Source organism: Heptranchias perlo, chromosome 5 (assembly GCF_035084215.1).
Source record: "Heptranchias perlo isolate sHepPer1 chromosome 5, sHepPer1.hap1, whole genome shotgun sequence".
NCBI lineage: Eukaryota > Metazoa > Chordata > Chondrichthyes > Hexanchiformes > Hexanchidae > Heptranchias > Heptranchias perlo.
Window position 1 is genome coordinate 114,240,505 of NC_090329.1, and position 26,863 is coordinate 114,267,367.

At 41.5% G+C, this 26,863-nt stretch overlaps 1 protein-coding gene across 3 annotated transcripts; it reads left to right on the top strand.

The window, feature by feature from the left end:
- On the top strand, positions 1-25,319 carry rpf2 (ribosome production factor 2 homolog). Of its 3 annotated transcripts, XM_067985054.1 has the most exons (11): positions 119-405; positions 511-533; positions 3,260-3,392; positions 4,450-4,487; positions 6,680-6,719; positions 10,931-11,012; positions 15,680-15,756; positions 15,881-15,980; positions 16,713-16,815; positions 21,278-21,422; positions 23,677-25,319. In XM_067985054.1, exons 3-11 carry the CDS (start codon positions 3,336-3,338, stop codon positions 23,860-23,862), a joined length of 828 nt encoding a protein of 275 aa, XP_067841155.1. In that variant the 5' UTR covers positions 119-405; positions 511-533; positions 3,260-3,335; the 3' UTR covers positions 23,863-25,319. The 3 variants fall into 3 exon arrangements, with proteins under 3 accessions (XP_067841154.1, XP_067841155.1, XP_067841153.1); XM_067985053.1 differs by lacking the exons at positions 119-405; positions 511-533 and adding an exon at positions 1-86; XM_067985052.1 differs by lacking the exons at positions 119-405; positions 511-533 and adding an exon at positions 580-1,933.
- Positions 25,320-26,863: the final 1,544 nt, after the last annotated feature.

A 26,863-nucleotide genomic window follows, 5' to 3' on the forward strand; every position in this document is an offset into this window, starting at 1 on the left:
GACGTCGGCCGCACACTAACTTCCGCCGGGCCGGCCGGTGGGTTCTCGTGGTGGAGTGGCGCCATGACGCAGTTGGACCGAGTGGTGTAAGTGATTCCGTCCGGGCCCCGGGGCAGCAGAGGCTCCGGCACCGAGCGAGAGTCCGTCCGCCGGGCCCCGGGGCAGCAGAGGCTCCGGCACCGGCTCCGAGCGAGAGTCCGCCCGCCCGCCCGCCCTCCGGGCCCCGGGGCAGCAGAGGCTCCGGCTCCGGCTCCGAGCGAGAGTCCGCCCGCCCGCCCGCCCGCCCTCCGGGCCCCGGGGGAACAGAGGCTCCGGCTCCGGCACCGAGCGAGAGTCCGCCCGCCCGCCCGCCCTCCGGGCCCCGGGGCAGCAGAGGCTCCGGCTCCGGCACCGAGCGAGAGTCCGCCCGCCCTCCGGGCCCCGGGGCAGCAGAGGCTCCGGCTCCGAGCGAGAGTCCGTCCGCCGGGGCAGCAGAGGCTCCGGCTCCGGCACCGAGCGAGAGTCCGCCCTCCCGCGGGCCCCGCGCCGCTCCGGTACGGTCACTGAGGGGAGGGGGGTGTCTGTCTGCCTGTCTGTCTCCGGGGTGATGGACGCTGTCGGCCGTGGCTCAGCCGGGAGCGCTCTCGCCTCTGAGACCGAAGGCTCTCGGTTCAAGTCCCGCTCCGGGGACAGGTGCGGGCAAAATCCGGGCCGACGCTCGGGTGCTGCACTGTCGGAGAGACAGAAAATAGGAGCAAGAGTTGGCCGTTCGGGCCCTCGGGCCTGCTCCGCCGTTCAAAATGATCATGGCCGATCGTCTAACTCAGTACCCTGTTCCCGCTTGTTCCCCATATCCATTTAGCATTAAGAAATATAACTATCGCCTTCTTGAATACATCTAATGACTTGGCCTCCACTACCTTCTGTGGTAGAGAATTCCACAGGTTCACCACCCTCAGTGAAGAAATTTCTCCTCATCTCGGTTCTAAATGGCATACCCCGGATCCTGAGACTGTAACCCCTGGTTCTGGACTCCCCAGCCATCAGGAACATCCTCCCTGCATCTAGTCTGTCCAGTCCTGTTAGAATTTTATATGTTTCATTGAGATCACCTCTCATTCTTCTAAACTCTAGTGAATATAGGCCTAGTCGACCCAATCTCTCCTCATACGTCAGTCCTGCCATCCCAGGAATCAGTCTGGTAAACCTCTGTTGCACTCCCTCCATGGCAAGGACATCCTTCCTCAGATAAGGAGACCAAAACTGCACACAATACTCCAGATGTGGTCTCACCAAGGCCCTGTATAACTGCAGTAAGACATCCCTGTTCCTGTACTCAAATCCTCTTGCAATGGAGGCCAACATACCATTTGCCTTCCTAACTGCTTGCTGCACCTGAATGCTCGCTTTCAGCAACTGGTGTACAAGGACACCCAGGTCTTGTTGCACCTCCCCTTTTCCCAATCTATCACCATTCAGATAATCTGCCGTTCTGTTTTTACAACCAAAGTGGATAACCTCACATTTATCCATCTTATACTGCATCTGCCATGTTCTTGCCCATTCACCCAACTTGTCAAAATCACATTGGAGCCTCTTTGCATCCTCCTCACAGCTCACATTCCACCCCAGCTTTGTGTCGACTGCAAACTTGGAAATGTTACATTCCGGTCCCTCATCCAAATCATTGATATATATTGGAGATACCGTCCTCCTTCCTCAGGTGGACATAAAAGATCCCTCCGCACTATTTCGAAGAAGAGTCGGGGGTTTTGCCCCGTGTCCTAGCAACCATTAATCCCCTAACCAACGTTATGAAAAAAAACATTATTATTATCATGATGTTTGTGGGATCTTGCTGTGTGCAAATTGGCAGCTACGTTTCCTATATTACAACAGTGACTACACTTCAAAAGTATGTCATTGGCTGTAAAGTGCTTTGGTATTTCCTGAGGTGAGTAAGGTGCTAAATAAATGCAAGTTCTTTAATGCCTGAAGAGGTTTCCTTCTTCTCTCCTCTGCCCCCCATGTGATTGATTTGTGGCTGAGTTGTAGTTCTGAGAGTGCTGGGCATTCCCTACCCCCCCTGCACTTTACCTCACCCAAGTACCTAACCTTCATGTGTGAGCCTAGATGTTGACTGTTGGCAGGTTGTTTGGCTGTGGGAGGTGTCATAGCTGAGCTTGATGCTGTCCTTCCCCACATGCACTTCCAGCAGGGGAATAGTAGAAACCTTGACTGGTTTCTCCTGTACCTAGCCCTGTGATACTTAGACTAATGTGCTATCAGATAAAATGGGGAGCCAACAGGGGAACCTTTGTGGTCTGCATTCATTGAACTGCTGAGCCATGAAAGGGGGGAGGAGAACGTGAAGAGTTTAAATACTCTGCTGGACTGTTACCATGATTCAGGAGACTGGTCTGTTGCTCTATAATGTAAAACGTGAGAGTTGCAGTCTAAAGCTGTGTATTTCTCTATTTTAACGGGATGTTCTAACTTCTTCATCCTGTGATGATGTGAACTCTTTGTTTGGGGTGGGGGGTGGTGGTGGAGAGAGAAATCAACTACTGTGCTTTTAAAAAAAATATATAATTATTAATCTTGAATTCCACAATCTCCACTTGTGATGGGTATCAGCATTTCAAATTCTGGGTCACCTGTGATTTAAAAAAAAAATGTTTTTATTAAAAGGATTTACTTTAACAAAGGCACATGGATAATATTGAAACCAGTACTTAAGGATGTAATATGAGGTTGGACATGCAACAAGATGATGTCTGAAAAATACCTGGATTTGGATGAATAAAGGCACTTACTAGAGACTGCTTCAGTCATGTCCAGGGAGGGTCTGAAGAAATTGACGTTAATGCTGGAATCAATCATCTGAGGTCTGGGCTGGTGTGCTCTACAGGGAACGCTAAAAATTTCCCCTATCGCCCGTCTCTACTGCCTCAGCTCATCTGCTGCTGAAAAAAACCCTCATCCGTACCTTTGGTACCTCCTAGACTTGACTATTCCAATGCAAGTAGTTGTTGTATAACTGATGCACATAGACCAGAAGACTCCAGCTTTGATCCCTGGTCTATGCTAAGCTAGCTGATGTTGGATACTGTGGCAGTAAGGATGCTCTCCCAGTCCTTCAGTTAGATGAAAAAATGTAATCTTTATGAAGTTGGGGATTTGTTTCCATTAGTTCTGTTTGATATTTCTGACATGTCATTTCAATTGATTGTTATTATAAGATTTTTTTAATAGTTTCCTTTACACTTCTGAACTGTAGCAAGCCCAAGACAAAACGGGCAAAGAGGTTTCTTGAGAAGAGAGATTCCAAACTCATTGAGAATACTAAGAATGCCATGCTCATCAAGGGAGGCAATACCAGTGAAACTGTGTCTCAAGCTCTCAAAGATATTGTAAGTATAGCAGGTTATTGTAAATTTGCAGTATATATTGTCTATTATTTTCTATAATTGATTTGTTTACCAAGATGACAAAGTTGCATTGACTGTCACAATTGTTAGTACTTCCTATCAATTATTTTCATCGAGACAAGGGGTGTCAGTGCTGAAGAATGGAATTATGCATCCAGTGACAGTAGTGAGCACTCCCTGGTAACTATTACATGGTAAGATTCAGAGTAAACCTCCTTCCACTCTGTGCCAGCAATGTGCTTTCACTCCAACTTCAAAAACATTCATGCTGCACATTTTAATTTCTTACTCCAGCTATTTTTGTGGCCTTTCAGATGGATTGTAGATAATGGGCTGTTTTATACTCGTTACTTACCTGTGCAAGGAAATGAGTTGAAATTGTCCAAACTTGTTTTGTAAAGGACTGCTGGAACAGACAGATTTTTTATCCAGTCAGTTTGCACTGGATTCTAAACTGTCTTAGAGTTAGCAGGACAGTGTTGTTACTGCAAATTAACTTTTTAAGTTGAGAAAGAGGGAATTTGTTATTTCTTACTATGCTTGATTTTCTAGCCAAAACAACAATCATTTGCTAATATTGCCCAGTAGCCAGTTGCAAAGTTCATGATAATGGCTTTAGGTAGTTTGACATTTGACTTTCTTTGTGTAGGAAAATGTCTGACCTCTAATTGAAATGTTTGTTCATTGCTTTGTTAAATATTTCAGTGAGGATATACTGGTCTAAATCTTATTAACTAAGTTTCATTGGTATTTCATTCAACACAATGATTCCCATTTTGTCTCAATAAACTTGGAAGTTATTGGACCCCATTCTCTGCTAAGATTTTCAAGTTCTGTAATTAAAAATTGACTTTCTTTCCTTTATCACCGCCAGCCTAGGCCTAGGCCAGTTTTGGGGCTGAATTAGAATTTGAAATCAAACCTAAAGTGAGAAGTATATTCTCTAGAACTTTAAATTGAACAAAGGCCAGGTTTATATGCTGTGCTGTGAGCAGTTTCAGAATAGTTTATACTGACACTCCTGTTCTTCTCTTCGCAGTATTCTCTAAAAAAGCCGAATGCAGTTCTATACAAGAAGTAAGTATCCTATTTTATTAACAAGCATTTGTATAGTACCATTGACATAAAAACTGTCTCGAGCCATTTCAGAGGATCAGAGGCTGAACCAGGGAGTGAGAAATTAGAAGGGGGTGACCAAAAGGTAGGTTGAAAAGATGTTTTGAGTGGGATTTTAAAGAGAAAGAAGTGCAGAGGCAGAGGGGTTTAGGAGGAAGTTCCAGAGAATAGGACAGAGGCAGCTGAAGGCTGTGCCACTGATGGTGAGGTGAAGAGGAGGAGGGGATGCACAAAAGGTCAGAGCTAGTGGACCAAAGGGTGTAGGTGGGGATTCAAGGAGGTTACGGAGATAGACTAGGTCAGTGCAGCGGAATGATTGGAAAATAAGAATTTTACATTCAATTGATGGAGGGGGCAGGGAGCCAATGTAGGTTCGCAAGGACGGGCTACTGGGCGAGTGGGATGCAGTGTGGGATAAAATATGGGTGGCTGAGTTTTGGACAAGTAGGAGTTTATGGAGGATGAGAGGCTGATGAGGGCTTTGGAATAATCCAGTTTAGAGGTGAATGAAACGTGGATAAGAGATTGAGGGGCTGAGGTAGGAGCAGATATCGGCAATGTTGAAAAGATGGAAATAAGAAGGCTTGGTGATGAATAGGATGTGGGATTTGAAAGGTTGAACAGGACTCCAACATGCTGTCTGACAGTACATTCGTATACAGCAACAGAAATAGTATGCAAATAAATCAACAACTGTAGAAAAATACAAGAATCCGATTGACAGACGGACAGAAACCGCCAGTTAACCCCTCGGACCTTTCTATGGTCGAGGGTCTTTGATTTGAAAACCTATCTTTTACACTCATTACATAAGTGGGATATCTGCAATGATGGTCATCAAGTGGAACCAATGCTATATTAAAAAAAATTGTGTATCAATCAGTTAAAGACATTGTACTGCAGTGTTGGTGAGTTAATCAGTTTGTTTTGAGATTGATGCTAATTTCCTCATTCGCCATGCAGAAAATAGATTTTTCCCTCCAATTTTTGCCCCTCGTCTCTGGGAGGCTGATGTGCTGTGATATTCTTCCCCCCAGTGTAGCCAACCCTCTCGTACCTAGCCCCAGCATCCTGTGTTGAGCATAGGCAGTGAATGTTACATGGTTACTTTGGGTGATGTGTCTTTAAACAGTGTCCATTTGTGCACTTTCTAACAGGGTTTACTGAATGGCAAACATGAGTAGGCATTGTAGTTGAGTATTTTTCTCACCCCCTTTCCCAGGGGGACAGACCTATTTTCTTGCCCCACTCCGTCTTAACATCAACCAACACAGCACTGATCAGGGATCAAGGTTGTGTTCTTGGTCTGTGTAACCTTGCTAAAAGTATCTTTTGCTTGTTTCTTTCTCTTATATACTTTGCTGAACAGAAATTCTGCTAATTAGTGTGGATGATCTGGTATATTAAGGAAGCTCTCTTTACCCCAGTGACTATAAGAAGCTAAATGTAGTCTGGTGTGCTGTTGAGCCATACAGATTAGGATAGTCCCAGCTGATTTATGTTTTTAGTGGGGTGGGGGTGTAACCAGAAAATTTGTACAATTGCATCTGGGTTTGAGTTGCAAACTGTTTTTAATTATAAGGATAACTGATGTGATGTCTGGAGATTTGCTTTCAGCAGATTGCAATACATGATTTGGGTTAAATTCTGTAGTCTGCTGAAAGACAAATTTAGGTTGTCAATTTTTGTCACTTTGGCTCAGTTGGTAGCATTCTTACTTCGAGGTCAGAAGCTTGTGGGCTAGAAGCATGTATCAGAGCTTGAGCTGATAATCTAGGATGACACTGTATTGGACTGTTGCACTGTCAAGAGGTGTGTCCCTCAGAGATAAGGCATTTAAAATCTCATGGCACTATTCAAGGAAGAGGAAGAAGTTCTCCTGGTCAACATTCCTTCCTCAACCAATATCGCCAAGAAACAGATTAGCCGGTCATTCATTTCACGACTGTTTAGAATGGCTGCTGCATTTATGCGTATTTCAAACATTGTGAAAAGTTTTGAGACATTTTAATGTGCTATGGTGCTGCATAAATGCAGGTTTATTATTACTAAACCCATTTTGTTTCAGTCACTAAAAGCTAACAGAAAAATGTGAATGATTTTTGAAGAAATCTGTAAAAATTAGTTTCTTAAAATGATTTCTTTTTAACCAGAAAAAATATTACTCGGCCCTTTGAAGATCAGACGTCAGTGGTGAGTACAGATTGTTACGCCTAACATTTAATTACTGTAGACTTCAGTTCATTTTTTAAGCTTTATGGTTTTATTCTGTTTCTGTGAATATAAAAACTGCGTTTGACTATACAACACTTTTGAGTTGCTATCTTATCTGTTGCTCCTGCGAGTATTTTTCTCCTGGTGGTGTACGGTGCTGATATTTGCAGGTTCAGTAGCACCATAGGGATGCAATTAATGATACTGTAGCTGTTTATATACAACGTATTGAGGGGGGATTTTATTGTGGAGTTGGGGAGGGAAAGAGTAAATGAAAACATTTTTAAAACTTCCTTTGCCTGATCGTAGACGCATAGAAAATTTACGGCACAGAAGGAGGCCATTCGGCCCATCGTCTCCGCGCCGGCCAAAAATGAGCCACCCAGCCTGATCCCACTTTCCAGCACTTGGTCCGTAGCCTTGTAGGTTACGGCACTTCATGTGCACATCCATACTTTTTAAATGAGTTGAGGGTTTCTGCCTCTACCACCCTTTCAGGCAGTGAGTACCAGACACAGAAGGTGGTAAACTCTGGGTGAAAATGTTTTTTCTCTAATCCTACCAATTACTTTAAATCTATGCCCCCTGGTTATTGACCTCTGCGAAGGGAAATAGGTCCTTACTGTCAACTCTATCTAGGCCCCTCATAATTTTATACACCTCAATCAAATCACCCCTTTTTTAAAAATTCGTTCACGGGATGTGGGCGTCGCTGGCAAGGCCGGCATTTATTGCCCATCCCTAATTGCCCTCGAGAAGGTGGTGGTGAGCCGCCTTCTTGAACCGCTGCAGTCCGTGTGGTGACGGTTCTCCCACAATGCTGTTAGGAAGGGAGTTCCAGGATTTTGACCCAGCGACAATGAAGGAACGGCGATATATTTCCAAGTCGGGATGGTGTGTGACTTGGAGGGGAACGTGCAGGTCGTGTTGTTCCCATGCGCCTGCTGCCCTTGTCCTTCTAGGTGGTAGAGGTCGCGGGTTTGGGAGGTGCTGTCGAAGAAGCCTTGGCGAGTTGCTGCAGTGCATCCTGTGGATGGTGCACACTGCAGCCACATTGCGCCGGTGGTGAAGGGAGTGAATGTTTAGGGTGGTGGATGGGGTGCCAATCAAGCGGGCTGCTTTATCTTGGATGGTGTCGAGCTTCTTGAGTGTTGTTGGAGCTGCACTCATCCAGGCAAGTGGAGAGTATTCCATCATACTCCTGACTTGTGCCTTGTAGATAGTGGAAAGGCTTTGGGGAGTCAGGAGGTGAGTCACTCGCCGCAGAATACCCAGCCTCTGACCTGCTCTCGTAGCCACAGTATTTATATGGCTGGTCCAGTAAAGTTTCTGGTCAATGGTGACCCCCAGGATGTTGATGGTGGGGGATTCGGCGATGGTAATGCCGTTGAATGTCAAGGGGAGGTGGTTAGACTCTCTCTTGTTGGAGATGGTCATTGCCTGGCACTTATCTGGCGCGAATGTTACTTGCCCCTCAGCCTCCTCTGTTCCAAAGAGAACAACCCCAGCCTATCCAATCTTTCCTCATAGCTAAAATTCTCCAGTCCTGGTAACATCCTCGTAAATCTCATCTGTACCCTCTCTAGTGCAATTACATCCTTCCTGTAATGTGACCAGAACTGTACGCAGTACTTAAACTGTGGCCTAACTAGTGTTTTATACAGTTCTAGCATAACCTCCCTGCTCTTATTTTCTATGCCTTGGCTAATCAAGGAAAGTATTCCATATGCCTTCTTAACCACCTTATCTACCTGTCCTGCTACCTTCAGGGATCTGTGGACTTGCACTCCAAGGTCCCTCACTTCCTCTACTCCTCTCAGTATCCTCCCATTTATTGTGTATTTCCTTACCTTGTTTGCCCTCCCCAAATGCATTACCTCTCACTTCTCTGGATTGAATTCCATTTGCCACTTTTTTGCCCACCTGACCAGACCATTGATATCTTCCGGCAGTCTACAGCTTTCCTCCTCAACCACATGGCCAATTTTTGTATCATCTGCAAACGTCTTAATCATGCCCCCTACATTTAAGTCCAAATCAATAATATATACCACAAAAAGCAAGGACCTAGGACTGAGCCCTGCGGAACCCCACTGGAAACAGCCTTCCAGTAATAAAAACACCCGTTGACCATTACTCTTTGCTTCCTGCCACTGAGCTAATTTTGGATCCAACTTGCCACTTTCCCTTGGATCCCAGTCTGCCCTGTGGGACCTTGTCAAAAGCCTTGCTAAAATCCATGTAGATTACATCAAACGCACTACCCTCATCGACCCTCCTTGTTACCTCTCCTCAAAAAATTCAGTCAAGTTAGTCAGACACGCCTTCCCTTTAACAAATCCGTGCTGACTGTCCTTGATTACTCCGTGCCTGTCTAAGTGATGGTTTATCCTGTCTCTCCGAATTGATTCCAATAATTTGCCCTCTACCGAGGTTAGACTGACTGGCCTGTAATTACTTGGTCTATCCCTTGCTCCCTTTTTAAACAACGGTACAAAGTTATCAGTTCTCCAGTCCTCCAGCACCACGCCTGTATCCAGTGAGGATTGGAAAATGATGCTCAGAGCTTCTGCTATTTCCTTCCTTGCTTCTTTTAACAGCCTGGTGATTTATCTACTCTGTGATGCTAATCCCCTTAATACTTCCTCTCTCACTATGTTTATCCCATCCAATATTTCACATTCTTCCTCCTTAACTACAATGTCTGCATTATCCCTCTCTTTTTGTGAAGACAGACGCAAAGTATTCATTAAGAATGCTTTGAAATAAATCTCATTTCAGTACACACCCCAGGAGACCTGGCACTTCAGATCAGGAGAGCATTGTGCTGATGCTCAGAAGTTAAGTCATAGGGGATAACATTCAACTTTGGCACGGTTTCTTATGGGCTTTCCTAGCCTGAGTGAGAGGCCAGGGAGGGAGATGGGAACAGAGACTTGCAGGTGCCTAGTACAATGGTTTTGACCTTCCTGATGCTCACCTGAAGGAAGTTGTGACTCATCTGAGACTTGATCTTGAACGGGCAGTCTGATAGCACAACGGTAATCATGGTGTCAAGAAAACTAGCGGAGAGGTTAACCCAGGTGTCATCAGTAAACTATGGAAGCTGACCCCATGCCTGCAGATGATATCTAGAGGTGCAAAGAACAATTGGAGTTTCCCAATTGTTGCCCCAGCTGATATCAACTAATTCTGTTTACACCGGTGACTGAACCTTGGACTTGCTGGACTACATGACTCTATCAGAAGATGCATTACTGACAATCCATCAGGGGATCTGTTTATGGTAGGTTAGACTTTATTGCAAGGGTGTTTGGAGTATAAGGGTAAGGAGGTCTTGCTGCAATTATATAGAGCTCTGGTGATACCAAACCTGGAGTAGTGTGTACAGTTTTGGTCTCCTTACCTAGGAAGGATATTCTTGCCTTAGAAGGGGTGCAGCGAAGGTTCACTAGATTGATTCCTGGGATGAGAGGGTTGTCCTATGAGGAGAGATTGAGTAGAATGGGCCAATAATTCTCTGGAGTTTAGAAGAATGAGAGGTGATCTCATTGCAACGTCTATAATTATTAGAGGGCTTAACAGGGTAGATGCTGAGAGGCTGTTTCCCCTGGCTGGAGAGTCTTGAACTTGGGGTCATGGTCTCGAGATAAGGGGTTCATCCATTTAGGACTGAGATGAGGAAGAATTTCTTTACTCGGAGGGTTGTGAATCTTTGGAATTTTGTGGATGCACAGTTGTTGAGTATATTCAAAACTGAGATCGATAGACTTTTGGACACGTAGGGATATGGGGATCAGGCGGGAAAGTGGAGTGGAGGTAGATGATCATTCATGATATTGAATAGCGGAGGAGGCTCGAGGGGCTGAATGGCCTACTCTGCCTATTTATGTTCTTATGTTTAGTAGCTATGTATTGCTGGCAGTTAATTCTCTAAAAAGAATAGCAGTTCAGGGATGCTGATCCCTTAATGAAGGCATTATGAATTTGTTTCGCACCCTTCATAATGGGGTGGTGCATGAAATAAAATAAGGATTTCTACTACCAGTTATGTTTAAACTTTTTAAAGAAAGTACTTTTTAAAAAAAAAGATTGCTGATAAACATCAAAATATATCAAACTGTATATTTTCAGTCTTTGAGATGAAATGCTTTAATTGGCTCTTAAATGATTGCCTTTTGTATTAATAGGAATTTTTTTCGAAGAAGTCTGATTGTTCTTTGTTTATGTTCGGTTCTCACAATAAGAAGCGACCACACAATTTGATAATAGGTAAGATTGCAGAGATATTTTGGTGTTCTTGTAAAGCAGATTTAAAATGCATCTATATGTCTTGCATCTGTAACACCAGGCATTACACTTAAACAAGAAAGCCAATCATTGACTTGGAGCCAGAAATTTAAAACAATGACAACTGCCGTCTGATCTCAGCAGCTGATATCTGGATTTGCCTATATATAGCCGATCCTTAAGGGACAGGCAAAGTTAGTAGCTAAACATCGCAATTGTGTTCCATATCCAAGACTACCTGTGAGCAATGCCAAGAGAGATCTTGTGCCTGTATAAATGTAGGTTCTTGTTTGTGTGTTCCTTTAATCGATCAGTTGCAGAACCAGAGACCACTGTAACTATAAATGTTAGTTAAGTTTATCCACTTAAATTTTATTTAACTACTCTGCTCCTCCTTCCCCTTCTCCGACTTCCCACTCTTGTCAAATTGCCGTATTGTTTTTCACTCAGTTCACTCATTATCTGAAGTCCTACAAAGGGAGTTTAGGAGATTCGGAAGCAAATTTAGGATTAGAACTTTAAGGGTGGTAACCTCCCAATTACTCCTCCAGCTACATGCTAGAATAGGAAACAATAGGAAGATTAGGGAACTCGACACATAGCTGAACGGGTGGTGGTTTTTTATGGGACATTGACATCAGTTCTGAGGAAGATTGGAGCTATTCCGCTAGGAAAAGGAACAGGAGGGGAGCTAATGAACTGGCAAAGCAGATAAATAGGGAAGTGAAGCATCATTTAAACTAGAAAAGGGGGCAGGGAAAATAAAAGCAATCAAAGAGCAATTGGAGAAGGTAGAAACAAATGAGGTAATTATACAAATAAAGAATTAGCAAGATGGATAGCATGCAAAAAGAATGAAGGAAGTAGAGGAGGAAAATAAAATTGACCAGTTATAAGCAGGGAAAAGACTGAAGACAAGGAGCAAATAAAGGTTTGCTTGGACAAAAAAAGATCAAGGGATTAGGAGCAGCATCAATACAAACAAGCATTCAAGTGCATGAGTGTGGGAAAGAAGCTGGGGGAATTAGAAGCAATGATGTCACAGGGAGGTTATAGATTTAATAGCACTAACTGAGACTTGGCTGCAAACTGGGCAGACGTGGAAAATATTTTCAGTAGGGGCAGAATAGTTCCCATGTCCTTTTATTCCTGTTTCCTTCGACCATCTATTAACTTATTCTTAAATGTTGACGTCTTTGTTTCAATCATTAACTCTGGTAGTGCATTCCACTGTCACCTCTGGACTTGTCTATTGTAATGCTGGCTAACCTCCCATCTTCCACCCTTTATAAACGGGGTATGGTAGTGTTGTGGTTGTTTTACTGGACTAGTGATCCAGAGGCTTGGACTAATAATTCTGAGAACGTGAATTCAAATCTCACCACGGCAGTTTCAGAATTTGAATTCAGTTTTCTTTTAAATCTGTAAAGCTGGTATCAGTAAAAGCAACCATGAAGCTATCAGATTGTCGTGAAAACCCAACCCATTCACTAATGTCCTTTAGGGAAGGAAAACTGCCGTCCTTACCCGGTTTGCCTATATGTGACTCCAGTTCCACACCAACGTGGTTGACTCTTGAGATATTAGGAGGGATACCCTAGCAAGCCACTTGGTTGTATCAAATTGCTACTTCGGGGTAACTAGGGATGGGCAATAAATGTTGGCTTTGCCAGCGATGCCCACATCTCAAAAATTATGATTTTTTAAAATATCTGCAGCTCATCCAAATCTCTGCCGCATCCTGTCCCGCTCATTATTATCCATGTCCTTGCTGACCTGCATTGGATTCCGGTTTCCCAACACCTCCGATTTAAAATTCTCAACTTTTGTGTTTTAATCCTTCTATGGCCTTGTCCCTCCCTATCTTTGTAACTTCCTCCAGTACTACAAACCATCCTGAAATCTCAAATATAAAAACAGAAAATGCTGGAGAAGCTCAGCGAGTCAGGCAGCATCTGTGGAGAAAGAAACACGAGTTAACGTTTCAGGCCGTCAGATGCTGCCTGACTTGCTGAGCTTCTCCAGCATTTTCTGTTTTTACTTCAGATTTCCAGCATCTGCAGTATTTTGCTTTTGATCCTGAAATTTGTTCGTTTGACTCAAGGCTCTTGTGCATCTTCCCCTCCTTTTGCCCGACAGTTGGAAGCCATGCCTTCAGCTGCCTAGGTCCCATGTTCTGGAACCCCCCCCTAAACCTCTCCGCCTCTCCACTTTCCTCTCTTCCTTTAAGACCCTCCTTAAAACCCACCTCTTTGACCAAGGTTTTAGGTTATCCCTCCTAATAGCTCCTCTGGTTCAATGTCTATTTTTATGATTACACAGTGAAGTGAAGTGCATTGGGACATTTTTCTATATTAAAGGCACTGTATATAAGGGCAAGTTGCTGTTTCTGCTGACATGGAGAAATTTTGTTTGTGGCTGTTGTCATGCATTTCAGACAAACTGAAAATAATTGCACAGCAGTCTCTTGACCGATCTTGGCAACTTCTAATCTGTCATAGATTGCTGACTCTTGTGCACTTGTTGGGTTTCCTCATGATGAAACCCTGCGCAATTGTTCCTTCAGAACTTTGTTTACTGTTTTGGTAAATATTCTAATTTGTCTCATTTTGTGATACAATTTTTCTGGAACGTTTTGTTCCATCAGAGATGCGATATTTCTCCTGGCCTTGAAGGAAGTGAATTGCTGCTGATTGCGATAATGAAAAAGTATATTTAATGAAAAATGTATGTTTCATGATGTACTTTGCTCTGATAGCTGTGAGCAATTTTCAGTGGTGTGTGGTCAGCTAGTTTTGTAGCTAGCATCCTATTCACTGTATATACAGTGTCATGCTGCTTTTATAATTCTAGCTGAAGTAATGCTCATGCACTTGTGAACATAATTTGAATATAGCATAACTTCAAATTACTTCCTTTTTTACAATCGGGCTGAATTTTGACACATCAGTGTTTCAATCGGTTCTCTTACACGATTTATCAAAAACTTCAAGTATTGTAATATTATGAATTTAGTACAGTGGCAATCTAGGTTTTTTGTGGTAAACTTGCATTCTCGGGGGGTGGGGGGGGAGGGCGATGGAGAAAGTATAGCAATCTGCAGTGGATAGATGTTCGATTTTCCCCATATTCTACTGAGTTCTTGGTCTCTGATGAATGGCCTTAGGAAGGTGCCCAACATCTGAGTGGTTTCCAACGAGGAGGCAAACCAGAGGGAGAGTTGTTGCCAGACCGTAGTTGCCTACCTCTGGGTGGCTGACAGAAGAGCCGCATTGGTGGCAACTGCTCAGTTACAGTCTACCTGTTTGTACTCGTGGCTGGAGGAAGTGCATGATGTGGAAGCCTATTACAGGAAAATGGAGGGATTTTGCATGTTGTTTTGAATGAGCCAGAACAAAAAAAAGCTTCCGTCATTAATGAAAATCTAATTCTTAAGTGGGATTGTAATCTCTCTCGTTCCTGGCATCCAACCACACACACTCCTTGTGTTAAAATTGAAACTTATCTCACAGTCGTCTTGTTCTAAATGTAACTTGTTCTTTTCCAGGACCATAATTGTGCAACTCCTTACCTCCCTTGCTTTTTCTTTCTTCCTACAAACTTCAGGTTTTAAAATTGAAGCTTGTCATCGTCTAATTATTGCTTTCCTACTTGTCTCTTTTTTTCTATCCTGGTGTCTTGTCTCTTACATAGAATTACATAGAATGGACAGCACAGAAACAGGCCATTTGGCCCAATAAGTCCATGCCGGTGTTTATGCCCCACACGAGCCTCCTCCCTCCCTACTTCATCTAACCCTATCAGCATATCCTTCTATTCCTTTCTCCCTCATGTGTTTATCTAGCTTCCCCTTATATACATCATCATCTTAAATCTTAATTTCTCAAAAAATTATGTGCCATGAAATAATAGGATGTTAATTCACAACTGTAATTTCTTTATTCGGTGAATTCCCTTCCTCTCAACTGTGCTGTTGGGAAGGGAGTTAATTGTTTTTTTCTGAGGAAGAACTGAAGACAAAGTGTATATTTGGAAAATATTGACCGCAGTAATATCACTTAATAGGTATTCCCATTTTTGCAATGTGATGTTTAGGAGTGAGCTGAGACAGGCTGGGTAGAATTTATATAGTATAGAAACAGCTAACTATTAACCTGACCTCCCGGTTACAGTCGTCCTGTGGACTGGTAAGCAATTCCTTAATATCGAACATTACCTGTCATTTGTTAGGGGATTTAAATGCACAATAAGTAATCCAGATATGATTTATAATCTCAAATCTAAGCACCACTGTAAGTACAAGGTACTTCCAAATTATTTTGAGTGGATTCTACTATCAGTGACTTTTCTTGCACTGATGTATTTTTTAAGAGAAAGCTCTGTTCAGAGACAAAATTGCCTTTTTTTATTTTTGTTTTTGTGGTTTTGCTGAATGATTTGTTAAATGGTGAGGGAGAGAAGGTTCTAAGAATCACCTGTGTAATTTTGTTGGCCCGCTGTTTATAACAGGATTGCATTGTATGTTTCCTATTTTGTATACAGGAATATTTTATTAAATTTTCTAAGCTGGTATAGTTTGTATAATTCCACATGGATGTATTAGCACAACAAAGTATTTGTTAATAATTCGTTGGTTTCCCTCTTTGCAGGCCGTATGTTTGATTACCATGTTCTGGATATGATTGAGCTAGGAATTGAAAAGTTTGATGGTTTGAGAGATTTTAAGGTAAGGTAATATTTTATAAGCAAAATGAGGATTTCTCTTTTGAATTCTCTGAAGAGAGCACTATTTGAAGCAATGCAGCAGAAATACATTTAAAGAATCTTTGATTTTTTTTTTACTTTTCCAGAACAGCAAATCATCAGAGGGGTCCAAACCTATGTTGGTTTTTGCAGGAGATTCATTTGAAATAGATAATGATCATAAAAGATTGAAAAACCTCCTTATTGGTAAGTTTGCGTACATAACCATGACTGCACTTCAGAAGCAATTAACTGGTTGTGAAGCGTTTTGAGAGGTCATGAGAATGTGATAAGGCACCGTATAAATACAAGTTATTTTCTTACACGGATCTGATTGTGCCCTACCTATGAAGCAAAATGCCCATTTAAAACATCACTTTTCAGGTTGGCATCTCAGCATGTTAGTGGGCCAGCGTCCTGTGCCATTGAGTACTTGGTCATGGATTCAAATGTGAGATTCTTGCAGTAAGGAAATGGGCAGGCGAGCGAGCATTTACATCCTCGCAGGGAAAGAAAATCAAAGGACTTATTTATTTGTGCATTTTCTGGCAATCTGCTGAAGAATATGGAGAATGGTGTGAGAGCAAGTGACCTGTGTGCCTATCTGTTGGCTGAGGAATGATGTCTGGCTCAGAGAAATGGCAGCGGTGGGGGAGGGGGAAAGAGAGAAGAGTAAGGGCAAAGAAAGGAAGAGAATGTCATTGTATTCTGTTTGTAATGATGTTTTTAGCCTAAACAGAAGCCAAAACTTGACATTTGAAGCGAAGGATAAACCAAGCCAACAATTAAGTAGATATACTTTAGCTTCCTGTCATGCTTTTAGTTTATTTGAGTGATCTTCCTAAATCTGATGTTTAAAATTTCGAAGTTGGCCACTCGTTGATTGCATTTAAAATTTGATTAATGACATCTGTTAATTTCTTTCAATGCACTTCATAGATTTCTTTCGAGGACCCACAGTGCCAAAGGTTCGTTTAGGTGGCCTGGAAATTGTACTTCATTTCACAGCTTTTGCTGGAAAGATCTTCATGCGAACCTATAAGTGAGTTGTCTGTAATGTTTCTTTCCTATTTATGTTTAAAAACTGATCGCTCAGCTCTGGCCCGTGAACACTAAGTCTGTGTTCAGACTGTCCATTAAAGGTGCCTGTTTAATTTGCAACCTCTTTGGGTTCATTCGCATGCTTGAGGAGTATCAGAATCAGCTTCAGGTTCTTTAGTGTTGATGTTCCCTAACTGGTTTGACAGTGGGCAATGCATGCTGGTGGAGGAAATTGAACTCTGACTTAAAGATACACACATGGATTTAAATGCAACCCAGCCTGATGGGATAAGAACATAAGAAATAGGAGCAGGCCATACGGCCCCTCGAGCCTGCTCCGCCATTCAATAAGATCATGACTGATCTATCTCAACTCCACTTTCCCACACTATCCCCATATCCCTTGATTCCCTTAGTGTCCAAGAATCTATTGATCTCAGAGTCGAATATACTCAACGACTGAGCAGCCACAGTCCTCTGGGGTAGAGAATTCCAAAGATTCACAACCCACCGAGTGAAGAAATTTTTCCTCATCTCAGACCTAAATGGCCGACCCCTTATCTTGAGACTCTGACCCCTAGATCTAGTCTCTCCAGTCAGGGGAAACAGCCTCTCAGCATCTACCCTGTCAAGCCCTCTAATATTTATAGACGTTGCAATGAGATCATTTCTCATTCTTCTAAACTCCAGAGAATATAGGCCCATTCTACTCAATCTCTCCTCGTAGGACAACCCTCTCATCCCAGGAATCAATCTTGTGAACCTTTGTTGTATCCCCTCTAAGGCAAGTATATCCTTCCTTGGGTAAGGAAACCAAAATTGTACACTCTACTCCAGGTGTGATCTTACCAGAGCCCTATATAGTTGCAACAAGACCTCTTTACTTTTGTACTCCAACACCCTTGCAATAAAGGCTAACATTCCATTTGCCTTCCTAATTGCTTGCTGTATCTGCATGTTAACTTTCTGTGATTCATGTGGAAGGACACCTAAATCCCTCTGACTACCAACATTTCTTAGTCTTTCACCTTTTTAAATACTCTGCTTTTCTATTCTTCCTACCAAAGTGGATAATTTCACATTTCCCCACATTATACTCCATCTGCCATCTTCTTACCCACTCACTTAACCTGTCTATATCCCTTTGCAGCTTCTTTGCGTCCTCCTCACAGACCATTACTTTCCCACCTAGCTTTATATTATCAGCAAACTTGGATACATTACACTTTGTCCCCTCATCTAAGTCATTGATATATATTGTAAACAGCTGAGGCCCAAGCACCGATCTTTGCGGCACCTCACTAGTTACAACCTGCCAACTCGAAAATGACCCGTTTATTCCTACTGTCTGTTTTCAGTCCATTAATCAATCCCATGAGCCCTAATCTTGTGTAACAACCTCTTGTGTGGCACCTTATCGAATGTCTTTTGAAAATCCAAATATACTATATCCACTAGTTTTCCCTTATCTACCCTGCTGGTTAAACCCTCAAAAAAATTCTCTAAGATTTGTCAAACACTATTTCCCTTTCATAAAACTGTGTTGACTCTGCCTAATCATATTATGATTTTATAAGTGCCCTGTTACTACATCTTTAATAATCGATTCTAGCACTTTCCCTACTACTGATGTCAGACTAACTGGCCTGTAGTTCCCTCTTTTCTCTCTCCCTCCTTTCTTGAATAGCGGGGTAACATTTGCTACCTTCCAATCCACGGGGATCATACTGGAAGATCAAAACCAATGCATCCACTTTCTCTGCAGCCACCTCTTTTAAAACCCTAGGATGTAGGCCATCAGGTCCAGGGGATTTGTCGGCTTTTAGTCCCATTAATTTCTCCAGTAAATTTTCTTTACTAATCTTAATTACTTTAATCCTCACTCATTAGATCCTTGGTTCCCCACTATTTCCAATATGTTTTTTATGTCTTCTACTGTGAAGACAGATACAAAATATTTGTTTAACGTCTGCCATTTCCTTATTCCCCATTATAATTTCTAAGGGACCCACGTTTACTTTCGCTAATCTCTTTCCTTTTACATACCAGTAGAAGCTATTACAATCTATTTTTATATTTCTTGTAGCCATGATGTGGAGATGCCGGTGATGGACTGGGGTGAACAAATGTGAGGAGTCGCACAACACCAGGTTATAGTCCAACAGCTTTATTTGAAATCACAAGCTTTCGGAGCTTTGCTCCTTCACCTGACGACGGAGCAAAGCTGGTGTTGTGCGACTCCTTATATATTTCTTGTAGTTTACTCTCATATTCAATTTTCTTTCTCTATCAATTTCTTGGTCATCCTTTGCTGATTTCTAAAATCCTCCCACTCCTTAGGCTTACTACACTTTTTGGCAACGTTGTAAGCCTCTTTTAATCTAATACTATCCTTAACTTCTCTAGCTAGCCACAGATGGATCACTCTTCCCGTGGAGTTTTTAATTCCTCAAGGGAATGTATATTCGTTGAGAATTGAGTTATTTCTTTAAATGTTCACCATTGCTTATCTACAGTCATATCTTTTAATCTAATTTCCCAATCTACCTTAGCCAATTCACCCCTCATACCTATGTAATTGGCTTTGTTTAAATTTAAGACCCTAGTTTCAGACTTAACTACACCACTCTCAAACTCAATATGAAATTCTTTATCTACCAGCTCTAAGGATTCTAACTGAAATTACTTTAGACATTCTCGACTCATTTTACAATGAGCTTCAGTTTGTATCACAGACCTGATTATATCTGTAATAATGTAGATTGATAAATAAGTTCAGGGTGTTTTCTATGTGAAATGTCACACTGGTGTTGTAGGAGATGTTGAATTTAGCTGCAAGCTACATTGCTGGGGCAGAGTACACAGTGAATTTGACTTGTACTTGGACGTCTTTGGTCCTGACACTGGGTGCCCAAAGTCTAAAAGTGCCTCCCACCTTGAGAGCCTGAAATACTGATATTGGGGGAAAAAGTAAGCCAAAAAAAAATAAACTACAAAGTAAAGGTAAAATGTTGCAATCAGTTGGTTAGGTCAAAACCTACTCAAAACAGATTTTAATGGTTATCTGAAAACATCACACAATCTTGACCTGCCAGCAGAATTTGAAGTACATTTAACTTCAAGAGCCACTTGTATTAGTTGAGGATACACAGCAATCATTTTCTTTTTTTTTAAGTTCAATTCCTTCTTGAAGTGTTCTTGGATTTATAGACACAGCCTCCTGATCTTTCTGTGTGTGAACCTTTCCATCTTATATTCAATTCTGCAACTTGATGCAAATGCAGCTTTCCCATAACTACACAGGAACAAAACCAAATGAAGAGCTGTATTTCTTTGGAGGGTGGGGTTTGATTTGCATAACCACCCTCTGATTTTGTGGTGTTATGGCATCTCTGCATCCATTAAGTCTGAGTATTATCTAGCAGTTCTTCCAGGATCCAGACTGCAAACCTGTCAGCAGGGGGCATTCCCACCCTGCATAGTATGTGTTTAAATTTGCTTGTATTAGTCTCCTTGTAGCTGATTTTTCTCCTGATCAGCGACACAGTAGATCAATTTGAAGTTATTAAGTCTAATGTAAACATACCTCTAGAGGGGACATATGTACAAACGCCCAGAATGTCGAATGTAGTTGCCGCTTACACAGCCCACAGTAGTCCAGGAGTGTTTATTTCTCCGATGGCTGAGTATTCTATTAAAAAAAATAACATTTTAGTTTTATCTACCATAAAGATGGTGCAATTTACCTAGTTAAATGTTCATTTTAGATCCTGCACAAAGTTGTTGTCATGCTGAAGAAATAGCACACTGATCCAATCACCTTCTGTACATCTATTGCTCAATTAATTTTTTTTTAAAAACAAAGACATTACCAATTTTGTGTAGAACCTGATCTAAACCCAGTTAATTGTGCCATGCCCAATTTGGGGATATATTCAATTTTTGTTGATTACGCTTGTTTTAAGTTAGTTGCCGTAGAAGTATGCTATGCTGGTTATCTGAATTAAGCACACTGCCTCTTTTACTGCAGGTCTGTCCAAGGTCGTGATCAATGCTTCCCGTTCGTCTCAGATCAGAGTTCAATCAAAGTGACATGATATGAAATCGATTTCACTGTGCCACTGAGACTTTAGAAAGTTACTAGATGAGAATTCAATACCTAATGACTACACAGTTGCTGGTACTAGGTTGAATTTGGCCTCTGATAGGATTTATACCAGGATACATAAGACGTGAAATTCCTCTTGTCTACAATAATGGCGATAAAGTTGACCTGAGTACGACACTGGATTTCCTGTTTTGTGTTTGCAGGTCGAATTTCATCCTGGAGATTGCCAGGTGGCATGAGAGTCTATATAATTTGAATATTTGTATTAAAATAGCAGTCTGTCATATTGCTTAGCGCCTGCTCTGCCTTACAATTAATGTGAATCTTGACTAATGAAGACCTGCCTTATTCACAGGGTCCTGCTGAAGAAGTCTGGTTGTAGAACACCCAGGATAGAGCTGGAAGAAATGGGACCTTCCTTTAATTTTGTATTGAGGAGAACGCACTTGGCATCTGATGACCTCTACAAAAAGTCCCTTAAACAGCCAAAGGCACTTAAGGTGAGATGGGTAGAAACAAGAGTTAAGGTTCCAGGATAGTATTGAGTTCTGGAGCCTGTTTCTGTTTTAATGTCATATAACCATTAAGGAACTGGACATTTTTGTGATGGAATTAAGCATGGCAAGTTGACCTCCCATGGGATTCCTTGAGGATTTATATGGATTGGGCTCCTCTGTCCTGGTTGACACAGTTGAGTGTCATGATCAAACATTCTGTGATCTGATTGATCAAAGGGACTATATAATACTACATTACACAGACACAAAATTTTTAATAATATAAATAATCAGAAGGACTGTTGACCACAATATTTATCCATTATATGAAATGGTAAATGTTTGTATGAGATACCTAGAAAAAGCTAGGTGAAGTATTGAGGCAAGTGTTTTTTTGTTCTACAACATTCACTACCCTGCCCCCCCCACCACCATCAAAAACAAGATTCAAGCACTCGATCAAACCAAACAGTTTAATGTTCACAGGCAGACATCATGATTAGAAATGTAACTACCTGAGGCTGTCCGACACTGAATTAACTAGATACATGTGATGAACTGAATCTGTTCTCAATCCAGGTGCAGCAGGTGACACTACATCTTGTTTCAAATTTTTCCTCCACTAAGTGTCCAACCACGACAAAGTTGTGTGGAGAGGTGATGAGGCCAAAAAATGTTCTAGCACCTGATTATATTCAATGCCTTCTTGGTTACTGACTATCAATGTCATGGTAGTGGGCTACCTGCCCTGTTGTTTTTTTTGCTGGAAGAAGTGTGTGGCCTGAAAGAGGAGGTAAAAGAGGGTGTATACCTAGGTTAGCATGCTCTCAAGAAAAAAGACTTCTTTGCCGGGTCTTGGGAGTAATTGGAGACAAAATATATTTGCTGTCTTGTCGCTCCTCAAGTGCTCTCTTGCTGGTGGTTGATCTGTGTAAAATAAATTTCAGTGGAAAGTGACCAAGGTCGTAAAACAGGAAGGGAAGAAAATGGGTGATATAATCTTTTTATATTTTAAATGTAAGGAAAAAGCTACATTGGACTGTCCTCAGTCATAAATAGATGACTTTTTATACTTTCAGTGCAACAGATTTTTCTTCTCAAATGGCATTAAAAAAGCAGCTTGTTTATTAATTTAGTTTATCAGTTTATTCAGACTTTCAGAACTGCAGTGCAAAAAATGTTGGATCTAATAGCGAATTGCTCATTACTGTTATATTTACACATCTGAAAACTAAAATGCATTCATTTATTACCTCTCTCCAAAATGCATTAACCAAAATGTACCTGTTGAAAGCAGGACTGTGTAACCACAGAATACCTAATGGTTTTTGTCTCGTGATATGCAACAACTTTCATTTCTACTGTTCTCGCGTGCAGAATGATTTACAATGCAGAGGATTAAAGTGGGCACTGAGTAGGAGGGAGAAAGGGAAATCAAAGGACTCAAGGGTTTGAAAGCAAATCAGATGGGAGGTAGGGAGGAAGTTCCAGAGGACTAATGCGCAGTGACTGAAAAGTCTGGGTACTGTAGCCTATGGTTTATGGTACTGGACTAGCATCCAGTGGGTGTGAGTTCAGATCCCACCATGGCATGTTAAGAAATTGAATTCAGTAAATCTGGTCATTTGTGGGCTGGCACCAGATAAAATAACTCTGAAAGCTGCTAGAAAATAACTCTGAAAGCTGCTAGAAAATAACTCTGAAAGCTGCTAGAAAATAACTGAGAGCTGCCAGAGCTTGTAAAAACCCAACTGGTTCACTAATGTACTTCAGGGAGGGGAACCAGCTACCCTACCCGGTCTGGCCTACACTACATCTGGCTCCAGTCCCACACTACATGCTGACTGTTAATGTCCTCAGGGTAACTAGGCTTGGGCAATAAATGCGGCCTTGCCAGTGTCGCCCACATCCCAAGAACAAATATGTAACAAAAATATATTTTAAAAACGAGGGACTGCCATTGGTGGAGTAAGGAGTAAGTCAGTGTTGGAGGAGGGAGGTTGTGGGCAGGAGTGTACAGCTGTAGGAGATCGCTGAGGTAAAATGAGGCCATGGAAGGATTTCAAAGTGAGGATCTTCACATCAATTCACAGAGCAATGGCTGTTAATTTAAGGCTATATTTCTTAAACTATTTAAATTGCAGTTAACTTCAAAATGCGGCTTTGATTTTGTTTATTTCAGAGCTAAATGTGAGGATTGGGATTATAGGGGAAAGAAAACTGTTTTCCATAATTGTTTTGTCCTCTTTTGCTTTAGGCAAAGAAGAAGAAGAATATTTCCCAAGATGTGTTTGGAACAACATATGGCCGAATCCATATGCAGAAGCAAGACCTTGGCAAACTGCAGACCAGAAAAGTGAAAGGACTGAAGAAGAGGAAAGGAGAGAAGGTGGTTGTAGATGATGGGGCAGAGAGCAGCTCCAAAAAGACAAAAGTAGAGTAAAGGGACTGTTGGAAAATGTGAGCAATCTAGGATCTTCTGAATTTTCAGCACCAGCAAGCACAGACCAAATAAATGATCAAATGTATTTATAGAGGACTTACATACCATCAGTGTGTTGATATAAATGGGCATGTTTTTATTGTACCATAGACTGATGTTTACAGTATTTCTTTTGGGGGAGTAAAATTTCAGGGTTCTATAGGCTGACCTTTCCTTTATGGTTTGGAAGCTGTACTGTTTGAGAAATCTGCCCTTATAGAGTTGTTTGACCCTGGGCGTTAGCAATTATCCTTGCATTGCTGGATTAAATGTAATTTCAAACTACACTCATGCTTGCTTTGGAGTGCCAGATATTCAATTCAGATAGACTACAGCAACTTGATACTGTTATTTACAATTAAATAGTGACATGAAGTATACATTTAGTAAAATACAGATCAGTGCAACATGGAACAAATATAAAAAAGTTCTCTGGCATAATTACCTTTCATAATAACTGCTTCTGAAGCAACAAAATTATTCTTTTGGGTTTTGGAAAACAAAATCCTGGTTACTAGCAAAGCTAACTCAATGGTTTCATTGCTTTCAGAAGCACTTCTTGTATTGGTGTCTCTTGTGCCTTAACACTCAAGTTAGGAAATTCAGTGAGTTCCATCTGATTTAATCACCAGAATTCCAGTACTTTCTGTTTTTATTTCAGATTTCCAGCAGCTGCAGTATTTTGCTTTTTGTTAAAAGAAACTTGTTTTGTCTTGAGTAGCCCCATCTTCTGAACTCTGATTAAAATTAAATGAGGATTCATCCACCCACTCATAATGAGGAAAGAAATTTAACAATAGCAGATGCTGACAAATGCATGGATATTTTGGACAAAAACAATTTATTCTACATACCATTAAATATATAATTTTATGGTCCCATGGAACTGGCTGTGCAATTGCATGTCCCTTTTAACCCTTTTCAAATATTTTCAGTTGGAGGTTGCTTACATATTCCTAACTACCGGAAGCCACATAAAACACCTTCTGCAGAGGAAATACAGGGGTAACTTCCATGAGTGAGGAAGACTTTGTGACTTTTGAGTGATGAATAGATTATAAATTCCCCCCCCCCCCCCCATCCCAAACAAATTAAACTGTTTTCTGTTCTACCTTATATTTTGGTTATATAATGTTTGGTTAATGTAACTAATTTTTTTGTCAGCTTTGTATCTGAAATGTGTTTTCTATTTGTTTGAAATGAATGTCTCCTTTTTTCCTCCGAGAACTTAAAGAATTACTTGAATGTAACATTTCTGGTCTTACTCTGCCAGCTATGTAACATTTAATTCATTTTGATACTGTTTTTAATCAATTTTGGACAAAATCGTTCTGTATTTTGTTGAGACAAATCTCCCAAAAGGGCCATAGACGGCCATTGGCAACCCAATTTGAGAAATAAATTTGTTTTGAATACAAGCACAGAGCTTCATCTTAAAACAGCAGTTGTGATAATAAATTTCCTATGTGAAGTCTAGATCAAATTTGGTATCCAGATCTCTTGTGCCTTCCCTAGCAGCATAGAAAAGAACTTAAAGCAGCTGGTTATTGTGGTCTGGAGAGAATTGCTTTGGATTCATTCCAATTTTCTTTGGGTTTGGCTTGTTTTCACATTGAAATCAATTCATTCTGTAAGGCATAATTGAAATGAGAGGGAGTATTGCCTGCATACGAGGATATTTTCTGAGCTTCCAAATTGATGTGTAGTCGCCCCTAATATGTGTTAACAGATTTAAAGAAACTATATGGAACAGACATGCTAGCTTTGAGTTCCTCTTCAGAGCACAAAAAAAGGCTGCGATGTATTCAAACCGAGGCAGCCACCATGGGTTCTGTGTTTAAGGTTCTTAAGTTTGGCAAGGTTCAGAATAAATGTGACCAGTTGATCAAAGACTGTTTTAATGTCAAGCAAAACTGCAACAAACAGGATGCAAGTCCATATGGAGAAAGCATTGTATCCAACAAGTGAAAATTTTGCCAGAAACTTCCCGTCAACATTGATGAAGGCGATAGGGGGCGATAAGTGGCATGAGATCATTTCCTTATTTCGGTGTTACAGTTGCTCTCGTTAACTCTAGAAGACCATTTTATAGCATGAAATCATAGACGTGGGGCATTGTGATGGTAAGGACAGGGGCTTGGATTTTCTGTTGAGTGCGTCTTCAGTGGGGTGGAACTTCTACCTGCCATGGAGATGTACCCAGACCCCAGCAGTATTTCTGGTCCTGAGGTCATTTGCATATGGGATGTGGGAGTCATGCCAGACCAGGGGTGGAGATTTGCTGCAGCAGGTCTTGGAGGCCAGCACCGACCTCATGCTAATTCTTCCTCTGTGGCCCCCTTTTCAACAGTGGATATTAGGCCCTAACAGTCAGCCCCAGTGTACAGCATTCAATTGGGGCAAACGGCAGGAATCTGTATTTCCCTCACGTTAATTTGCATTTATCTGCCCAAATATGGGTGGGTACAGATTAGGCAGTCGGGTACATCTAAGCGGGGGGGGGGGGTGCGGCGGGGAACGGTGGTTGAATTCCCCTCGTATGTTTTTACCTGCACCTATACCTCCTTCAAATCTGGCAAAAAATTAATAGGGGCTGGTGGAAAATCTAGCCCAACTTTTTTTATTGTGAAATTCTCACTTAAAGCCATCACCTGGTACTTTGGAGAAGAAACAACAGCTGGTTCCAAGAACTGATTGATATCACTGGGTTCATCTAGCAATCATCTATTTTGAGACTTCCTGAAGACTCAAACCTTCAGAAGGGTTTGTATAATTCCTAAGCCAAGTCATACCCTGCACTTTAGGACGACTCATTTCTTCAAGGCAATTGTTACCTGCCTGATTTCTAGATTGCCTAAACCAGTCCAAATACTAATTGATAGCTCCTGGGATTTTTGCCATATTTGAACCTATACTTTTTTATACATTTGCTCTTAGTTTTTCACTGAACCATATTTATTTT